General features: G+C 32.2%; 1 protein-coding gene across 8 annotated transcripts in view; it reads right to left on the bottom strand.

Annotated features, from left to right (window-relative positions):
- Positions 1–20194, bottom strand: part of MLIP (muscular LMNA interacting protein) — a 391579-nt gene that overhangs the window by 208413 nt on the left and 162972 nt on the right. For 7 of the 8 annotated variants that reach the window (XM_051997169.1, XM_051997172.1, XM_051997168.1 and 4 more), the window contains exon 4: positions 2312–3892. The exons of the other annotated variant lie outside the window; for it this stretch is intronic. In XM_051997169.1, the coding sequence (XP_051853129.1) occupies positions 2312–3892 (1581 nt within the window). The remainder of the gene's footprint in view (positions 1–2311; positions 3893–20194) is intronic. 8 annotated transcript variants of the gene reach the window in all.

Below are 20194 nucleotides of genomic sequence, written 5' to 3'. Positions count from 1 at the left end.
AAGTGTCAGTGATATATAAAAAAAATGAAAAGAAAAGAAATTCCTTCATGGAAGCCAATTAGGCAATTCAGTTTAATTTGCAATGTTACAGAAGTGCTTTGGATATGCTAAGTCAGTTGATTTGACTTTAGGGCCAGTCCTATTCATTCTGCTAGGCTGCCTCTTGAATAGGTTCATAAATTATTAAAGTTGGATCTTGGATAAATTCTGAAATATCTCCTCATTCACTAGAGATATTTCTGAGAGACCTGGACATAATAAATAAAAGTAATTTTCTATATTTTACTTAATGAGTTTGAAGAGTCCATTTCTTATTGTTTCATCTTTATTGCAGACACACATTCTGTTGCATTATTTTTGTTTTTTCAGACTTAAGATTTCATCATTATAGTAAATTCTGTCCACCAAATGCAAATTAAAGGCTAGTCTGTTACAGACTAGCAACTGCTAGTCTAAAAGCTGAGAAAGCTTGAGGTGTAAAAGGTTAAATGATTTACTTTTAGGCACACAGCTAATATGAATTAGTAGCTGGATTTGAACCCAAGTTTTCTTTACTCCAAGGTAAGCCCTAAAACTTTTATGTATCTCACAGAGACTGCATTGTATATGTATAACTAGCCTATCTGTTATGTAAATATTTGGGGTGAAATAAGAAAGGTAGATGATACTTAAATAAGAAAATTAAGACAATGAATTCTAAAGCAGGAAATAATTGCACTAATACAAAAATATAAGAGATACTCCATACAAAAAAATTGTTTTAAGTTTTAACATTATTGCTTTAGAGTAATTGTAAAAGTAGATTTCTTGAGGAATAACTCCAAAATTCCTAAATAAAAAATAATTACACACCCTAATCTCAAATAATTAGGATTTTCTATTTAGGGCTGGAAGAAATTTGAGCAACAATCTAAAACAATCCTTCATTTTGCACAGGAGGAAATTGAGGACCAAGAAGATTAAGAGGTTTGTTCAAGATCACACAGGGAAAAATCATGAGAGAGAAGATTTAAACTTGTATTCTCTTACTTCAGAGACAGTGAATTTCCCCTTTACCACATTGTCTTCCATAAACCTTATATATCTTCTCACTTATTTTTTTAAGTTCCATGAGATTTCATGTGTATAGCAATAAAAAATAAATAAATAAATAAATAACCATAAAAATAACAAATTTAGTATTTAAAAAGGATTATAAAAGCTATTTAATCCAATCCTCTCGTTTTATAGATGGAGTATTGAATCCCAATTAGGTTAAATGATTTGTCAAAAGTCACAGAAATAGTAAGTAGTTAAGAAAGAATTTGACTCAAGAGCTTCCTGACTTGAATGCTGCTTGACTATATACTAAAGGGGATAAAAGAAGTTACAGCCTAAAAAAAAAAAAAAAAATGGGTGAGGACAATAAAAACTCTCTAAGATATTTGATCAGTGAACTATCCAGCTTTATAGAGTATTTCTAATTAATCAATACTACATCCATGTCAGATTTCTTTATGAATTTCATAAAAGTTGTGAATTTCACAAAGTTGACAAATGCTTCTGTTTCATAAATTGTATTCCAAAATTCCTCATAGTTAATTTTAAACTAAGGGTAACCATAGACTCCTGATTCATTCTTTAAAAAAAAAAAAAAAAAAAAAAAAACCTTCAGGATCATAAAGAAGAGTAACAATGGTTGACCATGGAAAACCTTTATCAAAGTTGGAAAAGAACACATGGTGGTACATACCTCTAAGTCCTGCTACTAGGGAGGCTGAAGCTAATGACTTTTTGAGTTTAGGAGTCTGAGCTGCAATTAGAGTAAACCTAATCAATGTCTACACTAATTAAGGTACCAATATGGTGAATCCTCAGGAGAAAAGCCACCAGGCTGCCTAAGAAGAGGTAAACTGGGCTAGATTGAAAATGAATCAGGTCAAAACTTCCCAGTTGACCAACAGTGAGATCAGGACCATGGGTTACTACAATATTTCTAGCCTAAGTGGGATTAGAAGCCACGCTCAAAAGAAGAAAAAAAAATTGTTTTGTAGATTTACTTGAGTATCATTTGAACCTATTGCCAAAAACTTTCTCATGCAATGTACTAATGTACTCAGGAATTAATGTTCTAACATAAAATTAATCCTCACATTCCAATAATTTCCCAATCCCCTTCCTTTATTTCTCTCTTAAGAGCATCATTAATGTAAAAGAAATCCTTTGTTAATGTTTGTTTGTTTTTATTTTTTAAGAATGGCCATTCCAGATTAGAAAATAAGCATGCAGCATGCAAAAATATATATGCAGATAGATAGATAGATAAATATACCTTTGTTTTCTTACTCTCAGGGTCTGACGACAAGAGCAAAGGTTGTGGTGAAGTTGATTCCTTGATTGTTGTTAGGGATATGGGAGGTACTGGGCTTGAAACAGGGGATCTACTATGTGTTACTGTTGCTTCAGTCGACACTGTAGGTCTTATGGGTAAGGTATTCACCTGATATTTTGGGTGCAGGGATGAAATCTGCTGGACTCTATGGGAATTAATAGTATCAGCAGGAGGAAGGGAGGGCCTCAAATTAGGATGAGAAAGAGAGCTTGGAATAGAAATGCTTGGAGAAGTAGCAGATATGAAATTCTTCTCCTTAGTTAATAATTGTGATGAAGATGCTTTCAAATGACATGTTGGATTTAAGGGAGTAATTGGGAAAGAATATTCATTTGGAAAAGAAAGAGTGTTTCTTTGACTGACAGGATCAGAAACAGAACTTAAGGTAGAAGAGGATGAAGTAGATGAGTATGTATGAAATCGCTTGGGCTTTTCAGGAGCTGGACCTTTGAAGTCAGCTTCATGATTGCCTTTATTAAAGGAAGCAGCAGAAATACATGGTGGAATAGGAGGTAGGGTTGATGAGTTCACTATTTTGCATTGTAATTGTGGTGGGATCATAATCTTAGGAGAAACAGGAGGTGAAGGAGCTCTCCCTAATTTAGGAGATGGTGAACTGACACTTAAGGGTTTTCTTTGGGAAAGGGGAGCTTCTTGAGAGGCAGGACTAATCTTGGTGAAAAAATGAGAGTGAACTGATTGATAGGGAAGTTCAGAAGGCTGGTGTTCACCTAGATCTGGAGATTCTTCCCTAAGGGAGAAACTAGAGTAAGATTTCTTAGGAGTAGGTGGGGTTCTCTTCATCTTTTGATCTAGTGTGAGAGTGGATGAAGTTAGGGAGTTGGAAGAGAAGGTGGGACAGGATGCAGGAGAAAAGGGTCTCCCATGAGCAGGGTTTGACTTCAAAATAGCAGTCAAAAGGGAAAGCCGAGTTGGTACTGGGGACTTAACTCCTGATTTTGCAAGATTTCCACTAGATGAAGCTTGGCTACATAAAGTTGAAGAGGACCCATAAAAAGTAGAATTCAATGGTTTAGGACTTGGGGATAATGAATGTGTGATGATACGAACAGGTATATATGATGATGAATCTGACTTGGCAGTAGTTGAGGATAGTACCTGAGTAGTGAAGCTCTGACTTGCACTTGAACTGTGAGGATGCAATGGGGGAGTTGGACTCTTACTTAAAGTTTCTGACCTTAATTCAGACTTTTGGTGAGCTAAGGTTGGGTTGGAGATATATTTTAGCTGTTTAGAATCTAAGATCTGAGTGCTTTTTATCTCTGAGCTGGTTTGCTCTGGTGCAAAACAAGGAGAAGAGTAAATGGTCCCTTCATAATATGTTGAAGTCTCTTGCATGGTTGACCCACGTGGATCCACCCTCTTAGTATGGAATTCTTCGAGGAGAGAGGCTTGGTGCAGGTTAACCATGTCAGATTGTGCTTTCAGATTAGTTGGTGAAACAAAGAGAGCAGGTGATTTACAGGAGAGTTGATCAGAGGTAGTAGAGAGAGAAGTTAACTGGAGGAGAGAGAAAGAGACAGGTTAAAATAAGACAGAATGTGTGAAACTAACAAATCTTCCATTCAATTCTATGATCCAGTAAAAAGTGAGTTTAATTGATCAAACAAAAAGTAGCATATTGGTCCTTGACTAGTCAGGTCTTTGACTTAAAAGCAGCATGTAAAAATTGCAGAGAATTGCTAGGAAAAGAGCCTATGGTCAAAATCCAGCATGATCATTTACTCTTTACTACATGTGTGACATTAAGTAAATTACTTAGTCTCTTTGGGGTTCACTTTCTTTATCTATAGAAGGAGAAAATGGACTATATGATGTCTGTGGTCATATCCAGTTCAGAATCTATAATTCTATAAACTTGTTAAAGAGGAAATTTATTATAGTAAACAAACAATGCAGCACCAAACTATGTACTCTATTATTTAGGATGCTTATGTTACTATATTTACATATAATATTTACCAACTTATATATGCCTACATATGCATATCCTTATTTCAAATTATTACATTTTTATATTGAAAATAATATATCAACATATATATTATCATTAAGTTTAAATCCATAAAAGCATACTTTATTTTATCTGTTCTGATTTACTCATCGTATGGTTTACATTAAAATTTAAAATGCATTTTCACTTAAAAATAAAATGCATGGTTTAATATCATAACTTCATTGTTAAAATCCCAAAAGTGATTGCATAAGGAACTGTCTTAGTGTGGAAATGCCACCCACCAATGAAAATTGGAACTTTGATATAATGAAAACTTCTTGAGGACAGAGATTATTTTGTTTTTTTATGCTCAGGATTTAGTACATTTTGAGATTTTATGAATTTTTTTTAATTGAATTGAATTCATCTATAAGTTATAGTCTTAGGTAATTGCCTGGAGCACTTAGCTGGTTGAGTGACTTATCCATAATCACACAGCAAATATACTACTTAAGAGGCAGGATATCAAATGATCTTACCCAGGAAACCAGATTCCTAAGCACTTTTTGAAAATATTTCTTGGGAGCAGCTAGATGGTCTGGAAAAAGTACCAGCCCTGAAGTCAGAAGGATCTGAATTCAAATCTGGCCTCAGATACTTAACACTTCCTAGCTATGTGAACCTGAGCAAGTCACTTAACCCCAGTTGTCTCAGCCCCCAAAAAAAATTTTTGGTATTATCATGGAAATTGTTATTCATTAATTATTAATATCAAAACATTTCAATTAAGAAATTTCAAAATCTGAAGACAACTCTCCTGGATTAAGAATTTGTTTAATCACTCTGAAAATAAAATGTAATTTAATCAGTCAGCCAAAATGATATTAAGTTTCTGGTTTTACACAAAAAGCTGCTTTCAACCCACCCATAGTGAGCACACAGCAAGAGGGCAAAATAAGAGGTAATTGATTGCTTGAGAGGAGATAGAGGGAAAAAAAGTTAAGAATGAAGGAAAAAGTTGTTAGCATTCTCCCTGGATTACTTCCCTGATTTAAAATGTTAAATATTATTTCAATACTATAAAAAGTCATATACCCACTTCCAGACCAAAGAATGCAGAACATTTGATAAATTCAGTAAACAAGAAACAATTCACCCACCACTGACTCATAAACTCAGCAGAAAGAGGAAATAAGAAAATGCTGTATCAGGCTAGGAGATACAGTAGGTAAAGCAACTCAGAACTGCTGAGTATATCCAAAGAATGCAGAGCAGTTTGTCCAGCAAACTGTCAAAAACTTATCATATTTTGAAAAGTATAGTGATTTTCTGCAAAAATGTAGTAATGAGGGATCATTTTGTACCTCTTTTTCTAAGACAGAATTCCACATAGAAAGACAATGTGGACTATAATAATCTAGTGTTTGATAAATTCAAAGATTCCAGCTTCTGGAATAAGAACTCATGATTTGAGAAAAATTGCAGGAAAATTTATAGCCAAAAAAAAAAAAACTAAAGAACATTATGAAATATAAAATGGATAATTTTTATTATATTAAATTTAAAAGTTTTATACAAATAAAATCAATACAGCTAAGGTTAAAAGTGAAGCAAAAAATGGGGGGGGGGAGAGAATTTTATGCCTGAGAGTTCTGATAAAGGCCTCATTTCTAAAATATAAAGAGAATTGGCTCAAATTTATAAGAATAAAAACCATTCTCCAATTGATAAATAAGTAAAGGATATGAGCAAACAATTTTCAAATGAAAAAATTTAAACCATTTCTAATCATATGAAAAAATGCTCTAAATCACCATTGACCAGAGAAATGCAAATTTAGACAATTCTGAGGTACTATTGTACACCTTGCAGATTGGCTAAAATGGCAGGAAAAGATAGGTATAAATGTTGGAGGGGATGTGTGAAAATTGGGACACATATTGTTGGTGGAGTTGTGAACAGATCCAACCATTCTGGAGAGCAATTTGGAACTGTACCCAAAGGGCTATCAAATTGTGCATACCCTTTGATCCACCAGTGTTTCTACTGAATCTGTAGCCCAAAGAAATCATTAAAAGGGTAAAGGATCCATGTGTGTCAAAATGTAGTGGCAAGGAAAGGAAAACTGAAAGGAAGCCCAGCATTTAGGGAATGGCTGGAGAAATTATGGTATAAGGAATGTTATGGAATATTATTGTTCTATAAGAAACAATCAGCAGGATAATTTCAGAAAGACCTGAAGAGACTTACATGAACTGATGCTAAATGAAGTGAGTAAAACCAAGAGAACATTGTACATAGTAACAAGATTATGTGATGAATAGCTCTTATGGAAGAGGCTCTTTTCAACAATGAGGTGATTCAGGCCAATTCCAATGGACTTGTGATGAAAAGAGCCATATGCATCCAGAAAGAGAACTATAGAAATTGAATGTGGATCAGAACGTAATGTTTTCACCTTTTTTGCTGTTTGTTTGCTTGCTTTTTTTTATTCTTATTTTTTTTCTTTTTGATCTGATTTTTCTTTTTCAGCATGATAAATGTGGAAATATGTATAGAAAAATTGCATATGTTTAACATATATTGGATTATTTGCTGTCTAGGGGAGAGGTAGGGGAAAGGAGGGAGAAAAATTTGGAACATAATGTTTTGTAAGGGCGAATGTTGAAAATTATCTTTACATATGTTTTGAAACTAAAAAAGCTATTATTTTAAAAAAGAAAGAAAGAAAGACATTGTGGTTAGTGTGCTCAATCTGGAATAAAGAATCCATTTTATTTAAATTGAGATGCTGCTACTAGCTTGTTTTTTAACATTGGACAAGTGATTTAATCTCTTCAAGACTTGTAAAATGAGAGGTTTGGACTAAATTAACTTTAAGTCCCCTTCTTGCTATGATCTTGTAATTTGTAAGTACAAATTGGGTGAGACAATTGTGGACGATGATATATAATTTTTTTATTTTTTAAAAAATTGGGTGGCTATCAGGAAACACAAATCTTTAGAAATATAGACATGCATACATTGCATTTATGTTTATGATGACCAAATTTTTTTGTGGTTGATGGGTTGGGGGATGGCAGGGAAAATATAAGATTTAAATGATTGAAATCTGAAAATAAAGATTCATCAACACACTTATGCAAGTCAACAGCACAGAGGGATTTGAACTCAATAACCTCCAATTATTCAGACATGAATTGTTAGACATTTTGAAGAACTATAAATTCATAGAGGAATTTTGTTGTTGTTCAGTTGTTTCAGTTTTGTCTACTTCTATGACTACAATTGAAGTTTTCTTGTATGCAAACTATCCTAAAATGATAGGAAAAACAATTTGTTTTCCTATAAAGTTATAAATCCCCCTTGCAATTTTCCCATGTTTATTTAAATTATCATTTTTATATTGCAAAATATATATATTACATTTATATTTATGTAATTTTTATATATCCAGTCTTTTCCAAAATTATTATAAATCCAAGTTGGATAACATAAAATGTTTAATAAAACATTTTTCAATGTTATCAAGAATTTATTTTTTAAAATGAAATGTTCATATCAGATAAAATTTTGGTGACTAAAAATAACTTTGTTAAATAAGATGTAATTGAAATGGTCACTAAAAAGAAAGGGAAAATAGACATGGAAACTAAGGGAGAATTAAATCTAAGAGATGTGATTCTCACTGAAGATATCTGAAATGTCTCTTTTTTCTCACTCTGACCTAAATTCACATCTTTTTGACAATTCTTCATTTTATTCAAGCTTTGAACTTGTTTCAAAATGAGAACTTCAAAGTATAATTCATCATAAGCTTCCAAGTTTTCAGGCTAAAGATTAAAAAAAAAAATACAATATGTATTTCCCAAGTGGGAAATTGCCAGATATATCTGTTATGTCTATAATCGTATGACACTTCTATTAACAAACATTTATAAAACAACTACTATTTTCAAGGTTCTATGGAGGTTACAAAGATAGTTAAAACATAGTCTTTGCCCTCAAGAAACCTTCTTATTTATGAAGGGTAATGAGAAAACCACACAAATTAGCATAAAACAAAGCAGAATAAGAAAGTGACTAAAGAAGAACAAAGTTTTGTAAGAATGTTGGATGGTTCCTCAGAGAGTCATTTAGAACAAGCTCCTCACTTTATAGGGTGAGGAAACAGAAGCTCAAAAGTTAAATGAAGTGCTCAAGACCACATAAGTAGTGAATGGCATTGGTAATACTGGAATTCAGTTTTATATCATGACTCTAAATTTAGTGGGATTTCTTTCCCATTATACCAGAATGTTTTATTGTGTGTGCTCAAAATAAATTCTACAAGTATATACAAGGTTAGCAGCTTCATTTTGGTTTGCTGATTAGACTCCTTTGTTTTTTGAAATGGTAGCAGAAGCCAAGGGTATCACACAGAAGAATTTGTACCCTGATAAATGAGTTAGGTGAAAATACTAGAAGGTAAAGAATGCAAAGGACATAGAGAAAAGGGTCCAACAAAGACTGAGAGGTAGAAAAAGAATTCTATAGGAAAGGAATAGTCTAAAATGACTTGCATATAGGGTTTGTGTTAGGGGCAAATAACTGCTCAATAAATTTTAGTTTTGAGAAATTGAATTGAATTGAATAATTCAATGAAATACAGTGCAACATGTGGGCATCACATTCAGCCCTTGGGATAAGAGAAATCTAGAATGAAGGTAAAAGGGACTTCAGAGACTTTCTAGCCCCACTATAAAATTAGGATTGTAATTATAGAGAGTAGAAAAGTTCTTATAGAAGTCAACTGGTCTAACCCCCATATTTACAGATAGAAAAACTGAAGCAGAAAAAAGTTAAGTAATTTGCCCAATGTCAAATAAGTAGTAAGTGGCTGAGTTGAAATTTTAACTAAGGTCTGTGGAGACTAGTTCCAGTTTATTACCATTAAATCAATCGTCCTCCTTGAGCAGCTAGGTTGGTACAGTGAATAGAGCACAAGCTGTGTGATCCTTAGCAATTTCATTTAAACCTATTTGCTTCAGTTTCTAGAGAAGGAAATAGCACACTATTCAAGTGTCTTTGTCAAGAAAATTTCAAATGGGGGACAGAGCCAAGATAGCAGAGAATAGACAGGTCTTTGTCTCATCTCTTCCTGACTCCCCTCAGATGAACACCAGATCAAGCCTGTAAACTGGTTTTGGAGTGACAGAACCCACAAATATTTGTATAATAAATTTACAGCAAAATATATTTTGGAAAAACAACTGACTCAGAAAATAGATCCAGGAGAGACCATCTAAGAATTATTGGTCTACCTAAAGACTATGATGGGAAAAAAGAACCTAGACAGCATCTTTCAAATAATCATCAAAGAAAACTGCCTTGATGTCCTAGAACTAGAGGATAAAATCATTATTAAATGAATTCACCAATAACCTACTGACAGAGACTCCAAAATGAAAACTCCAAGGAATATATAGCTAAATTTCAGAATTATCAAAGGAAGGAGAAAATACTGTAAGCAGTCAGAAAGAAACAATTCAGATATCAAAGAGTCACAATCAGTATTATCCAGGGCCTAGCAACTTCTACTTTAAAGAATCAAAGGGTTTGTAATATGACATTCTGAAGGGCAAAGGATCTTGGATTGTAGCCAAGAATCACCTGTCCAGCAAAATTACACATTGTCTTTTAGGGGTAAAGATGGACATTCAATAATATAGGTGAATTTCATTTATTTTTGATGAAAAGACCAGAGCTGAACAAAAAATTTGATTTTCATATACAGAACTCAAGAGTAGCATAAAAAGTAAAAAAGAAAGGGAAAAAAACTGCATTTTTTAAAATGTTAAAAAGTTTACACCATATATGAAAACATGATATGTTTGCCTCTTGAGAATTGTTTCATTGTTAAGGATATACTTAGAGGATGTAGGTATAATTTTACTTTATTGTAATGTAAAAAAGAAAGTGGGGTGGAAAAGTGACTGCCCTGGTTAAAGAGGAAAGGGGAGGTAAGTTGAGTATATTACATCTCATGAAGAGACCAAAAAAAAAAAAAAAAAAAAAAAAGACCTATTACAATTAAGGGGGGAAAGAAAGGAATGAGATTTGTGTGAGCCTTAATCTTATCAGATTTCACTCAAAGAGGGAATATTAGATGTATTTAGTTTTGTAAAGAAACTTGTCTTACCCTATAGGGAAGAAGGAGTAGAAAGGGGAAAGGAAAAGGGAAGACTAACAAACAGAAGGGAAACAGAAGTATAAGGGGAAGGGATAAGAAAGAGGGAGGGCCTATAAAAGAGGAGAACTGGGAAGGGGGTGATGGTCAGAAGCAAAGCTATGGGAAGGAAGGAAAGGGGAAAGAAAAGAGAAAAATATAACGAGAAAATAATGTGGTGGGAATTACAGAGTTAGTCACTTTAACTGTGAATATGAATGGGATGAATTCTCATATATATATAATTTCATTATCTATGGTACCTTTATAAACCAATAAAAATTTAAAAAGCCAATAAAATAGATTAATCTTTATAAATAGATAAATATGTTGATATTTATTATTTAAATAAAAATTAAATTATTTTAAGTTATTTAAATTATGTATTGTATTATTATTAAATTATTATGAAAATTATTTTTAAATTGTTTTGAAATTAAATTATTATTTAAATAAAATTTAAAATTTATTATTTAATATTAAATATTTAGATAAATAGATAAATGTAGACAAATAAACCTTCAGCAACCTTATCTCTTTTTATTAGATCTATTTTTGCTCTTGTTTGATAATAAGAAAACTAAGAATTAGTTTTATGAAAAAATAAAATAGATACACCTTTGGTTAATTTTAGTAGAAAAAGGAGAGAAGAAAATCAAACAGTTAGCATCAAAAATGAAAAGGATGAACATTCTACCAATGAAGAAGAAATTAGAGCAATAATTACTTTGTCCAAATGTATGCCAATAAATATGATAATCTAAGTGAAATGGATGAATATTTATAAAAATATAGATTGCTCAAATTAACAGAAGAGGAAATAAATTACTTAAATAGTCAGATTTTAGAAAAATAAATTGAACAAGCTATTAATCAACGTCCTAAAAACAAATCTCCAGGGCCAGAAAGATTTACATGGGAATTCTACCAAACAATTAAATAACAATTAATTCCAATACTATGAAATTATTTGGAAAAATAGGGAAAGAAGTCCTACCAAATTCCTTTTATGACATAGATATGGTGCTGATATCTAAACCAAATAGGGTCAAAATAGAGAAAGAAAATTATAGACCAATTTCCCTCATGAATATTGATGCAAAACTTGTATGAAATATTAGCAGAGTTCACAGCAAGTTATCTCCAGGATAATGCACCATGACCAAGTAGGATTTATATCAGGAATGCAGAACTGGTTCAATATTAGGAAAATTATTAGCATAATTGACTATATCTATAACCAAAACTAATATAAATCATACTACTATCTCAATAGATAATAGACAATAATAGAAAAAGTAGTTGATGAAATCCAATACCCATTCCTATTAAAAACACTAGAGAATATAGGAATAAATAGAGTTTTCCTTAAAATGATCAGTAGCAATTACTTAAAACCATCAGCAAGCATCATATGTAACGGAGATAAACTAGAACCACTCCCAATAAGAGCATAGGTAAAACAAGATTGCCCTCTATCATCATCATTATTCAATATTGTATTAGAAATGTTAGTTTTGGCAATAAGGGAAGAAAAAAATTAAAGAAATTAGAGTAGGTAATGAGAAAATCAAATTATCATTCTTTGAAGATAATATAATGATATACTTAGAGAATCATAGAGAACCAATTTAAAAAACTATTAGAAACAATTCAAAACTTTAGCAAAATTGCAGGATACAATATAAATCCACATAAATTATCAGCATTCCTATATGTAACCAACAAAGTCCAGCAGCAAGAGATACAAAGAAAAATTCCATTTAAAATTACGATAGATAATATAAAATATTTGGGAGTCTATTTTCATATACAGAACTCAAGAACTATATTATAAATTATAATTATTTATTATATTAGAATTAGAATTATATTACAATTATAAAATTATAAACAATTATATTGTTTATATAATTGATAGTTTATAATTATAATTATAAATTATAAAACATTTTCCACATAAAGTCAGATCTAATCAATGAACTACTAATGAGACATCTTGACATGCCTGTAACTTATGAATGACAATTCTCTATCCACTGTTATCCTATATTCATTTATAGTCATATTATTAAATGGAAAAATACTATATTTAATACTTTCTATTTAGAATTAATAGGCTTAATATGGTTTGAAATGTGTTTTCCTCTAGAAACAAAAGAAAGAGAGACAGAGGCAGACAGAAACACAGAGAGACAGAAAGAAAGGAAGGAAGGAAAAAGAGGGAGAGAGAGAGGGAGTAAGGGAGAGAAAAAGAAAGGAAGGAAGGAAGTAAAGAAGGAAGAAAGGAAGGAAAGGAGGGAGGGAAGGAAGGAAGAGAGAGGGAGGAAGGAACAGAATGACAAACAAAGAAACTAAGAAAGAAATAAAAAACCTTACAGGCTGCTATGTATGTTCCATTCTCTAATTTGTTGTGCATATTAACCCTTTCTGCCTCATAAGACTATAAGCTGCTCAAGGTCAGATTTCCTTGTCTCTCTCATGTCTAGCATTTTCTAGACATTCTGAAAATTCAAATGATTATTTTAAAATAAAAGCTGAGAAAATCTGATTACTTATCCAGTAGATGACTTCGACTTTCCAAACACAACAAGCACAATGAAAATATAGAGGTATAGTACAGTCCTAAAGACCCCAGCATGTGAACTCAGAGAACCTTGTTCAAATCCCGCCATTATTGTTTATAACCATGGGCAATCCTCTTAACTTCCTTGGACCTCAAGTTTCCTCAAATATAAAATTATGGAATCGGGTGATGATCTCTAAGTCTTTTTTCAACTCTAGATGTATGATGCTCTGAAGTTTGTTCAGACTGGCTTTTCCTCAGAATGATTAAGAATGTCTGAGAGACAAGATGACAGATTAAACAGTAAGTGTATGTAACCCTCCCATATTGATCTCCAAACAACTATAAAATAAGGAACCAAAACATATCCTGAAACAATAAAACCAGCAAAAATATAGAGTGAAACAATCTTTTAGCCTAAAAAGCTTTTAAGGTTAGCAAGAAAGATCTTTCTCATTCAAGTAAAAGGAGAGCATGATCCAGGATAGGAAGCACCCCAGCAAGCTACAAATCAATAGGAGATCCTGAGCCCCAGTGCAGTGGATCAGGCAAAAATCAATATCAGGATACCCTTCACACCTCCCAGGTTACCTAAGCAAAGTCAAGGGCCTCAACATCAATACAGCACCAGATAGATGGTGACTATAATTCTTGGCAGAAGACACTTGATATGGTACCCTTCCCACCCAAGAACAGAGAACAAATTTAAAAGAAAGGAAAAAGGCCCAAAAGAATGATCAGGACAGCAATAAAGATCTGATCATAAAAATGTTATTATAGTAACAGGGAAGTTCAAGATACAAACTCAGAAGAGAACAGTGTTAAAACACATATGGATAAAATGCCAGAAATAAATGGGAAGTGATCTGAGGCCCAGAAATAAGTCATGGAAGACTCAAAAAGGAGCTTAAAAATCATATAAGTGGTAAAAGAAAAATTGTCAAAAGACACAAAAGTGATGCAAGAGAACTGTGAAAAAAGAATCAACAGCTTAGAAAAAAGAATATAATTGTTTAAAAAGTAGAATTGGCCAAATGTGAAAGGAAATACAAAACTCCATCAAAGTAAACAATTCCTTAAAAAGTACAAATAGTGAAATGAAAAAGGAAATGCAAGTGCTAATCGAGGAAAACAATTCCTTAAAATTTAGAATTGGAAGTGGAAGCTAATAACACTATGACACATCAAGAATCAATAAAGCAAATTCAAAAGAATCAAAAATGTGGAAGAAAATGTAAAATAACTCATTGGGAAAATACCTAACCTGGAAAATAGATCCAAGAGAGACAATGTCATTGTCCAGTCATAGGCCTACCTAAAAACCAAATCAAAAGGAGGACCTGGACAGCATCTTTCAAGAAATTAACAAGAAAAACTTCCTGATATTTTGGAACAAAGGGCAAAACAAACATTGTAAAAAAAAAAAAAAAAAACACCGATCACCTCTGGAAAGAGATCCCAAAATAAAACTACAACGAACATTTCAACCAAGTTTTGGGATTATCAGGTCAAGAAAAGGATGCTATTCACAGCCAAAAAGAAATAATTCAAATATCAGTAAGCCACAATCAAGATTGCATCAAACTTAGGAGCTGTAATATTAAAGAAAAGGGGGGCATAGAACACAATATTTCCTGAAGGTGAAGAAACAAGGCTAAAGTTACCATCAAAATTAATCATAATACTTCAAGGGGAAAAATGGTTATCTAGAAGGATCTCAAATTTTTATAAGGAGAAGACCAGAATTGAACAAAAAATTTGATCTCCAATATCAAGACCCAAGAGAATCCTTAAAAAGAGGAAAAGGGGAAAGAAAATGAGTGATTCAATGAAGCTGAACTATTTACATCTCTCCATGGGAAGATGATGGTAGTTGTAATTCTTTAAAATGGTAGCATTAATATCACAACTAGAAGGAACCTACATAGACATAGGTTACAGGTATAAATTGAATTTAAGGTAATAACAAGTATACTGGGTATAGAAGGAAGGGAGAGATGGCAGGGGGTAAATTATTTTACATTAAGAGGCACAAAAAAATCCATATAATACTAAAAACAAAAATGGGAGGGTAAGCAATGAACCTTGCTTGAACATTTCTCTCATCGGTATTGGTCTCAAAGAGGGAATAGTATATATGAGCAGTTGAATATAGAAATCCTTCTTACCTGATTGGAAAGTAAAAGATGAGATGATTAAATAAAATGAACAGTGGGCATGGGGTAGGGAAAGACTGACAAAAGGGATGGTATAAAGAGAGAGTAATAGACAGAAGCAAACACTTACAAGGAAGGAAAGGATGAAAGGAGAAAAAGGACAAAAAATAGGAAAATAGGAGGGAAGGAAATAGATAATTATCATAACTGTGAATATAAATGGAATGAATTCTCCCATAAAAGAAAAGTAGCTAGCAGGGCGGAGCAAAAGCCAGAATCCTACAATATATTATTTACAAGAAATGCACATGAAGCAGAAAGATACAATTTTTTAAAAAGGTCTGGAGCAGAATCTATTATGCTTCAGCTGAAGTGAAAAGGCAGGGGTAGCAACCCTGATCTCAGACAAAACAAAAGCAAATATATACCTAAAAGAAATAAGGAAGAAAACTACATGTTGCTAAAAGGTAACTTTAGACAAAGAAGCAATATCAATACTAAATATATATGTACCAAGTGGCATAGCATCCAAATTCTTTAAAAAGAAGATAAGTGAGTTACAAGTTTATAACCGTGTGTGTGTGTGAGAGAGAGAGAGAGAGAGAGAGAAAGAGAGAGAGAGAGAGCATTACAAAATTTTAATTCTATAAAATTTAAAAGAATTTATATTAACAAAACCACTGAAGTAAAGATTAGAAGGAAAGCAGAAAACTGGGAAATCAGATGTATAGCAAGCATCTCTGATAAAAGCCTCATTTCTCAAAAATGTAGAAAACTAAAAAAAATTTCTAAGAATTCAAGCCATTTCTCAACTGATAAATGGTCAAAGGATATGAATAGTCAGTTTTCAAATGAAGAAATATAGCACATGAAGAAGCATTCCAAATCACTTTTGATTAAAGAAGTGAAACTTAAAACAACCCTGAGGTATAGCTCACATTTATTGAATTGGTTAATATGACAAAAAAAGGGAAAATGATAATGTTGGAGAATATATGGGAAAAGTTAAACACTGATGTACAACTCCATTGGGAGTTGTGAACTGATCCAACAACTCTGGAGAGCAATTTGGAACTATGACCAAAAGACAAGCAAACTATACATACCCTTTGATTCAGCAATGAATACCATTATTAGTTCTGTATCCCATAAAAAAAGAAAAAAGAAGAAATATATATGAAAGTTTTTATAGTAACCCTGTTTGGGATAATAAAATATTGGAAATTAAGGAGACATCCATCAATTGGAGAATAACTATACAAGTTGTATTATATGAATATAATGCAATACTGTTGAGCAAGAAGAAATGACAAACAGAGAATAAAGAAATGATTTGGGAATAACCTGGGAAGACTTTTAGGAACTGATAGAAAGTGAAAAGAACAGAGCCAGGAAAACATTGTACACAGTATCAGCAGTATTGTGTGATGATCAACTTAGAATGACTCAGTTCTTGTCAGCAACACAATGAGGGAAGACAAGTATAAAGGACTCATAAAGAAAAGTGCTATACATAATCAAATAGAGAACTGATATACTCTGAATGCAGATCAAAGAATAATTTATTTATTTACTACCAAAGATGAACTAGAGACCATTACTGATCACAAAATAGAAAATTTTGATTATATCAAATTAAAAAGCCTTTGTACAAACGGAACGAATGCAAACAAGATTTGTAGGGAAGCAACAAACTGGGAAAACATCTTTACAATTAAAGGTTCTGATAAAGGCCTCATTTCCAAAATATATAGAGAACTGACTCAAATTTATAAAAAATCAAGCCATTCTCCAATTGATAAATGGTCAAAGGATATGAACAGACAATTTTCAGAGGATGAAATTGAAACTATTACCACTCATATGAAAGAGTGTTCCAAATCACTATTGATCAGAGAAATGCAAATTAAGACAACTCTGAGATATCACTACACACCTGTCATATTGGCTAAGATGACAGGAAAAAATAATGATGAATGTTGGAGGGGATGCGGGAAAACGGGGACACTGATGCATTATTGGTGGAGTTGTGAACGAATCCAACCATTCTGGAGAGCAATCTGGAATTATGCCCAAAAAGTTATCAAACTGTACATATCCTTTGATCCAGCAGTGTTTCTATTGGGCTTATACCCCAAAGAGATACTAAAAAAGGGAAAGGGACCTGTATGTGCCAAAATGTTTGTAGCAGCCCTGTTTGTAGTGGCTAGAAACTGGAAAATGAATGGATGCCCATCAATTGGAGAATGGCTGGGTAAATTGTGGTATATGAATGTTATGGAATATTATTGTTCTGTAAGAAATGACCAGCAGGATGAATACAGAGAGGACTGGCGAGACTTACATGAACTGATGCTAAGTGAAATGAGCAGAACTAGGAGATCATTATACACTTCAACAACAATATTGTATGCAGACATATTTTGGTGGAAGTGGATTTCTTTGACAAAGAGACCTGAGTTTCAATTGATAAATGATGGACAGAAGCAGCTACACCCAAAGAAAGAACACTGGGAAACGAATGTGAACTATTTGCATTTTTGATTTTCTTCCCGAGTTATTTTTACCTTCTGAATCCAATTCTCCCTGTGCAACAGGAGAACTGTTCAGTTCTGCAAATATGTATTGTATCTAGGATATACTGCAACATATTTAACATATATAGGACTGCTTGCCATCTTGGGGGGGGGTGGAGGGAGGAAGGGGAAAAAACGAAACATAAGCGAGTGCAAGAGATAATGTTGTAAAAAATTACCCTGGCATGGATTCTGTCAATACAAAGTTATTATTAAATAAAATAAAATTTAAATTAAAAAAAATTATTTATTTAGTTTATTCTTTTTTGTGTTTTCCCTTTTACTCTGTTTCTTTTTTTCAAAATAGTGACTAATATAGAAATATGTTTTACATAATAACATATATAAAATTTACATCAAATTGCATAATATTTTCAGAAATGGTGAGAAGAGGGAGGAAAAAAGACAAATTTGGAACTCAAAAATCATGTGAAAATAGATGTTAAATATTGTCTTGACATAATTGGTGGGGAGGGGAATACAATACCATTTTTTAAAAAAAGAATTGGAATGAATTTAAAACCACAGAAGAACACCTTTAGGGGCCCATGTATATATGCGTGGCAATAATCTCCCATCTCATTTTCCTAGGGCTAAAGTATTTAGCACTAGAAGTTATTGAATTTTCAATTTGATTTTATAAATATATTTCTATGTGTATGTTTCATCTTTATATTAATCAGTATGCTATCATCATCTTGTATTTCAATTCTATATATGGAGATACACACACATGTATATGTGTGTGAGAAAGAGAGAGCATACATATTTATTTACATAGACACATTTGCTACTTACTGATCTGTAATTTAAAGACAGCAGGATATTATTCTGATTTCTACCAGCAACATATGAATGTTTTTATATAGTCTTATTTGTTTGTTTAACAGGAAAAGAGTTTTAAGTTATTTTCTTTCATTCATCTCATTTCTTTATATGTTATATATATATATATATAAACATATTATATATATATAAACATTATATATATAATATAACTTTATATTTATTATATATTATACATAACTTTTTTTCAAAGACCTAAACCCCACTGAACCTAAATAATTCAGAATAAAAAGAAAGTGATAGCACCTGTCAAGTCTTGCTTCACAGAAGCTCTAAATCTGACCTCTTTTCCTTCTTCCTGGCAAATCCCTTACCCATGCTTTGTTTATTCCTGGATTATTTCTAATTTTTTTTCCGTCCTGCTCTTCTCCCCATCAATAAGTAATTATCATTATATTCACATTTCTGATAATCTTGATTTTTCATGGATGTCTTATTTCCTCTCACATCAAACCTGAAATCCATCTTCTCCTACAGTATCTCTAATTCACATTTCCTTATTCTTTGCCTTCCTGTAATAAGCTCTTTAGCCATCTGAATAAATGTCATGTATCATTTTTCTATGCCCAATATTGTTTCTATTGTCTATCTTTTTTAAAAAAACAATATATCCTTTACCTGTCCTTTAAAAGCTCACCTTCAAAATTCTGTTCTGAAAAGATAATTTTTGAGAACCTCATAATACATTCCCAGTAGTCTCTAGTACCACAGCTCATTTTCCATGTTATTTTCATTATAATACCATTGTGGCTAAAGTTCCATCTTTAACCTCTATACAATCAAGATACTCTTATGTGATTGCTAATTATTCTACTAAAGACACTGACTATTTTTTCTTATCCTGAAATTAATACAAGTCTATAGGATTCTTCCCTTTATATGTTCCCATATCATACTGCTCACTGAACATGCAATGGTCAAAACATTTATATGACAATTTCAAATTCTAATGATCCAGGCAACACTTGGTCTACTTGACACTAAACTCCCTAGAATTGTGATGGCCTAAGGGATTTTCAAGTGTTGGTGTCATGTAGATGAAATACTCATGACTGATTTTTTTCACCTATCTGGTAAATAAAAACTCCTTGATTATAGAAGCAGTTTTCCTTTTATTGAAAACCTTACCATTTAGCATAGTGACTAGCACAAAGTAAGTGTTTAATAAATGCTTGGTTGTTTGATTGACTGGTTTCCTATAGACTCAAAAAGCCATGTTGACATAGAAAAGTCAGAAAGATTTGAGTTCAAGTCTTGCCTTAGCCACATACCAGTTTGTGACCATGGAGAAATTTTTAAGTAAATCTCAAAGTGCTCCCCAAAAAAAACTTGCTAAGATAATGAATTACAGATGAAATGCATATGTTCATTGATGGAAGGACTTCCTACATGGATTAAGTAAAAAAAAAAAAAAAAAAAAAAAAGAAAAAAATCTTATAAATGTATCCTTTTTATTTAGTATTCTACAAATTCCATAGCCCTCTCTCTTCTACCATTGAGGAAAAAAAAACATT

Source organism: Antechinus flavipes, chromosome 4, assembly GCF_016432865.1.
Source record: "Antechinus flavipes isolate AdamAnt ecotype Samford, QLD, Australia chromosome 4, AdamAnt_v2, whole genome shotgun sequence".
Lineage (NCBI taxonomy): Eukaryota > Metazoa > Chordata > Mammalia > Dasyuromorphia > Dasyuridae > Antechinus > Antechinus flavipes.
Note: the sequence above shows the minus strand (reverse complement) of the source record. Positions and strands in the feature narration are given on the sequence as shown.